The 5,796-nt window shown below is 36.2% G+C and overlaps 1 protein-coding gene across 3 annotated transcripts; it reads right to left on the reverse strand.

Annotated features, from left to right (window-relative positions):
• Positions 1-533: 533 nt before the first annotated feature.
• LOC145068509 (uncharacterized) lies at positions 534-5,535 on the reverse strand. 3 transcript variants are annotated; one of them, XM_079015477.1, is made up of 3 exons: positions 5,420-5,535; positions 4,382-4,640; positions 534-4,089 (listed from the first exon to the last, which is right to left on the reverse strand). In XM_079015477.1, exon 3 carries the CDS (start codon positions 3,617-3,619, stop codon positions 752-754), a length of 2,868 nt encoding a protein of 955 aa, XP_078871603.1. In that variant the 5' UTR covers positions 3,620-4,089; positions 4,382-4,640; positions 5,420-5,535; the 3' UTR covers positions 534-751. The 3 variants fall into 3 exon arrangements, with proteins under 3 accessions (XP_078871603.1, XP_078871605.1, XP_078871604.1); XM_079015479.1 differs by having other exon boundaries at positions 4,382-4,573; positions 5,420-5,529; XM_079015478.1 differs by having other exon boundaries at positions 4,382-4,578; positions 5,420-5,529.
• Between the last annotated feature and the right edge of the window lie 261 nt (positions 5,536-5,796).

Below are 5,796 nucleotides of genomic sequence, written 5' to 3' on the forward strand. Positions count from 1 at the left end.
TTACTGGTCTATTTCATTTCCTTGAAATTAGGGAGTGAACCATAAATGGTTAATTCGTTGCATGATAAACATAAATTTTAAGAAAATAACATAACAATTTACACTCAAACCAAGTAGATACATGTGTTTGACCCTCTCATGCATTTGTATGCCTCCCTGTCTTGGCACCAAGCACCCAAAGACAGTAAGAAGTTAAGCTTCAGCTACCATTTATCAAACAAGTTGAAGTTCACGCTTCCATGTATTAGAGTTGTAGAGACCTAGCGATAGCATTATGTGGAACATCCTGTTAACTTCTAATGCACCCTCTCTTTTGACCATTTAAATATGAGAATGAAAATCATGGTTTAGTCTTGGGATGATTCTTTGTACAAAGGATTATATTTCTTATATCTGAATATTAATGTTTGCTGATAAAATTTGTAGAAGAAAGGTGAAAACTCACACAATCAAACAGCACCCATATTACAAATGACATACATGCAGGAGGTTTAGAGCGGGAGTGAGAGCAGCAGCATTCCAAACGAATTCAGTTTGATCATAGTAATCTAATCTAACAACTTCATCTTATTATACGTAATCCAAATCCATGAAAAGTTTCAAAACTCACACAATCAAACAGCACCCATATTACAAATGACATACATATAAAAATTCCTAATAGCAGCATAAATAAACCACAATAACAGAAGTAAAAAAAAAACAAAATAACATCATATATCCAAGAATTGCTTGCGTTACACAGGAATATCTATGCGGCTTCTCTTCCTCTCTTGATCTTGGCAACAACTGTTACCATGACTGCAACGTATATCTTGTCCATGATTATCTCAACAAACCTGAAAATCTTCCATCTCCACTGCTTCTTCAACAACAGAACTCCAATTACACCCCAAAACCCTGTTGCAAATCCACTCATGATGTCCAGGTAAAACCACCATACCTTGATCGACTCCTCAGCTGCTTTATGTTTCTTCTTGGGCTTTGCTGTTGTTGTTGGGTCTTGATGATTTGAGCAATTGTTTGGCAATGGAGGTCCACAAAGATCTCTGTTCCCAGCATATATTGATGCATCATCAATAAGGGTCTGCAACTGATGGCCTGTTGGAATTCTTCCTGACAAGTTGTTGTGTGACAAATTCAAATGACTCAAAAAAGTCAAAGCTGCCATGCTTGGAGGGATCATCCCGGTCAACTCATTGTTTGAGAAATCAAGAGATTCTAACCTCGTCATGTTTCCAATGTTGTATGGAATACTCCCACTGAGATGATTATTAGACAAATTGAGACCCACCAGCATCTTTAGTGCAGTTAGCTCCACTGGCATTTCTCCAAAAAGTTTATTGCTTGAAAGGTCCATGTTATAAAACAGAAACAAATTGTTTGTATATTCACGAGCAACACCTTTCATTCCCTGAATCACATTCTCATTAGAATCAGAAGTGTAAAGATACCACCTTTCTCCACCCTTAACCATCGCGTTCAACTCTCTTAGGCAATGAGGGATGATACCCGTTAAGTTGTTGTATGCAACATCCAAAATTTGAAGTTTCGACATTTTGCAAAAAGACTCAGGAATTTCTCCAGTGAAGTTATTCCCGTGTAACCTTAAAATCATAATATTTGTCAGTTTTTCTCCAATCCAGTTGGGTATGTTTCCGAACAATTGATTATCACCCACATCTAAGACTCTTAAATCAGCTAAATTCCCTAATTCTCGTGGAAGTTCACCAATGAAGTTATTGCCATCCACTTTTAACCAGTTCAATGATAAATGATTAAGACCTATATAGCTTGGAATGACACCTGAAAGCAAATTTGAGCTAAATATCATGGTACCCAACCCTTGCAGATTCTCAAGACACTTGGGAATTGTCCCTGTTAATCTATTTCTTGAAAGATCAAGTAATTTCAAATCTGTCCTTCTGCACAATGACCTTGGAATCGACCCATTGAAAATGTTATCTACAAGTATTAATGCCGCTCCACCATATGCAAAAACACTCTCCCCATCAGGAAGGTTTGTCAATGGTCCGCTGAGTTTGTTATGAGAGAGATCTAAGAAATGAATGACAGGCATCTTCCGCAACCATGTGGGCAAGGGTCCTGAAATTGTAGTATTGGAAAGCACTAACACATTAAGTGACCTTTGATATTGAATCCACTGTGGAAATCCATTTGCAATATTGCAAGAACTAAGATCAAGATCTATCAACTGGAATGGAGGTATCCACTTATGTGAAAAATTACATGTCAACTTCGTGTTAGATGAAGCATCCAAAAACTCCAACATCGAAAGTTTAGCAAAATGGGCTTCGGAAACTACTCCTTCTAAGGAATTGTGTGAGATATCCAGCCAAGAGAGTTTGTCAAGTAGCCCAACTGAAACTGGAAGGGTCCCATTTAAGAAATTTGAACGCACCGAAAATTCTTGTAATGAAACAAGTCTTCCTAGAGATGTCGGGATGGGTCCCGTTAACCGATTGTATTCTAGATGCAAAGATTCTAAAGATCCTAATTTCCCAAGGAATGTAGGAACAGGACCGATTAACTGATTATTAGATAGATCTAATACTTCTAGAAATCTTAATCTTCCTAGAGATTCAGGGATTGGACCTGTCAAATGGCTGCGCAACAGATATAAGAATCTTAAATTGGTTAGTCTTCCAAGTGGCTCTGGAATCGTTCCATTTGAACACCAACTTAAGTCCAACAACTCCAAAGCATATCGGGAGCATTCCGATACGTTTTGTGGTGTTTCTATACGAAGAGAATTGTTCGAAGCACTCAAGTGCTTCAGGTGACACCGTCTCCAGATTCCAAGATGCTCAATCTGCTTGAACTTGTTAAAAGAAAGATCAAGCTCTAGAAGGCTGGGCATTAAAGGAACCCATGAATTCAGCATGTTTCCAGAAAGGTCAAGGACTCTTAGCGAACTCATATTTGTGAAAAAAGATGGAATTGTGCCTTCAACTGAATTGAAGCTAAGATCCAGATGTCGGATGTTTGAAAGCACACTGATATTAAGATGATGGGAGGATAGAAAAGTCTTAGTGAGCCCACAACTTGACAAATTCAGCCCCAATAAAAAAGGGAACATGTTTAGCATGTTTCCAAAGTTCCATGCCAAACTAAGATTAATTTCTGAAAGACCCAGAACCTTCAAATTAGAAAGGTTTCCAATGTGAGGAGGAATAATACCTTGAAAACCAGCATGAGAGAGATCAAGGTACCTGAGCTGTTTAAAGGATCCAATGAACTCAGGGATCCGGCTTCCTTGAAAATCATTCCAACTCAAATCTAAGCATTTGAGATGCCTTAGCTCTGCCAAAGAAGAATTCACCTCATTACCAACTAAGTCATTGAGATGAAGGCTTTCAACAGTTCTAGTGAGACTGTCACACTGGATTCCTTCCCACCTGCAACAGTCATTGCCAACCCATGATGACAAGATTCCAGAAGCATCTTTCACGCTCCCTTTGAACTTGAGAAGAGCAAGTCTCTCTTTCTGAGAGCACATGACAGTGACATTTCCAACACCCAAACAGGTATATGTGGTTGCAAACAAAAAAATACTTATGAAAATGAGATAGAGCCCCAAACTCCTCAGATTCCCCATTAACAACCCTCTCTTACTCGGTTTAATTTAGAAGAAAGTGGAATGACGAAGTGATGGGCTGTTATGACGAGGAAAGTAGTTTATTTATAGACCATAAATGAAGAGCAACTTATAGCAGGGGGATACTTGGAAGTCAATGGACATTTGTAATTGTATCAACAAACCGTATTACACTCTGTGGAATCCTAGTCAGATTGTTGACAGGAAATTATACAAAAGAGGTCTATTACAACAAACTGTATCAAAGTAGTCCCCCCCAAACCAAAGTTCACATATTTGCTTGATTATTACTTTTTACCATTGTATATACATATGAGACATTGTGTCTCTTAAATTACAAGGTTCGGATACAGTGTCTTATCCACTTGAATTAGACAGAATTTGGCAACAACAAAGGTCAAGGGTCGCTATCAGTAAAAGCCTTGTTGGACACGTACGCTTCGGATACACCTCTATCTCTAATTGATGCACTAAAAATGTCATTAAAAAATGTAATGAAGCAAAGAGCACAGTTAATCATGAAATGATACATAAAAAAAATTAAGCACTGTATTTATTAATTACAGGGGATGGCTCAAGAAAAAAATATATTTATAAACAGAAAAAAGGATCATAAACCAATAGATGATGAATATAGAAGAGCATTTTTTTTGGTTTCGTGTGTTAAACCAACATCAACATAATCCGGGATAAAAGCAAGAAAGACAAAATTACATAAATGGTCCCTGTACTTTACAAAAGGTCACAAGTTCAGTCCCTAACCTTTTTTCCGATGTGAATGGTCCCGTGGTTTCAAAATCCTGCGTGGTTGGCCTCTGATCCAAGTAAAATGACTTTTTTACCCTTTTTAATTTCTTGTATCTTGTGTGGTTTCAAAACAGGTAACTGAAATGATGAGACTCTTCAAAAGTCCACCTCATTTTATTTTCATGTCCTACAGCCGTAAGATTCTGTCTGATCTTTGTATCCCGTGATCAAGTCACATATAAAGAAATAACACTTCAGTGAGGAATTTCGTGATCTTTGACAGAAGCAAAAAAAGCCACGTCAAGACCATCAGGATTACATAGACTAATTCTCAGTTTTGTGAAGCCAGTATATTTAGCTCAACTTTATTTAATATTATCAATTCTTATTATAACTTACATTGTTAGGCTTTGTAATTTTTAAACATATACTATCACAAAACTGTTACAGATTAAAATTAATGAAAGAGAAAAAAAATGAAAAACAAATTTGACAATGTCATGATTATGAAGATTGTCACGACAGATAATTTCATCTCATTGAATGCCACTTCTAAAAAGCACGAGAACTAATTGAATGTAAAGCATTTCCTCCCTAAATAAGTAATAACAGATTATGTAATTTCCTTTATATATTTATATCTATCATTAGAAGCTGCAAGTGTGTTGTTGCAGAACAGAGGCCATCACAATCACCATAATAAGCATATATGATATATGCATCATTCTAAATTTCTATCTTATTTGCCTTACAGGTCGGTCCCAATGTGTGAGAATTAGGTCAGACTAAAACTTGAAAGCATAGATGAATTACTTTCTCCATACGAGATATCAACGTTAATGCTACTGATAAATTTACAAATAAAATCATATAAGCATCGTGTTCAGCAACGTTAAATTGTTATCTTCTTTGTTTTACACGTCCCAATTTGTGTGTTTTGTAGCATATTCCAAATTTTGTAAGAAAAATAGAGCAAATACATGAAATTAATAAGAATTAGGTCAAATAGAAAAAAAGAAAAACAAAAAACAAAAACAAAAATGGAAAACGTACCAATTAAGCGAACGTCGATGACTCAGGGGTGAATCTGAAATAGAGGCTTCGCCTTTTCTTGTAGTGAACTATTTGGCTGTGGCGAGAGAAAGCGATTCGCGAACGGGATATTTGGGTATTATTATTATTATTTTTTGGGTAAATTATATGAAGGGTCTATGTTTGATGTAGTCTGTGTGGTTGGTCAATTTTAACTCCGGCCATCCTATAATTTTATTTTGTTTCAAATTTATCATTTATCAGTGTAAAATGACAAATATGCCCCTGTTCATTTTGTTTTTTACTTTTTTATATTTATTAATTTGTCTAAAAATAGTTAATTACTATTTCTCTTCTTCTTGCCCTATACCCAACTACGAGATAAGGATTCAGTTTTA

The sequence above is a fragment of the Lactuca serriola genome, chromosome 8 (genome assembly GCF_051521515.1).
Source record: "Lactuca serriola cultivar US96UC23 chromosome 8, Lser_US96UC23_V15, whole genome shotgun sequence".
NCBI classification, from domain to species: Eukaryota; Viridiplantae; Streptophyta; class Magnoliopsida; order Asterales; family Asteraceae; genus Lactuca; species Lactuca serriola.

What these genes read in the sequence shown, in the direction of transcription:
- LOC145068509 (XM_079015477.1), bottom strand. Translation starts at nt 3,619, where the DNA reads ATGGGGAATCTGAGGAGTTTGGGGCTCTATCTCATTTTCATAAGTATT.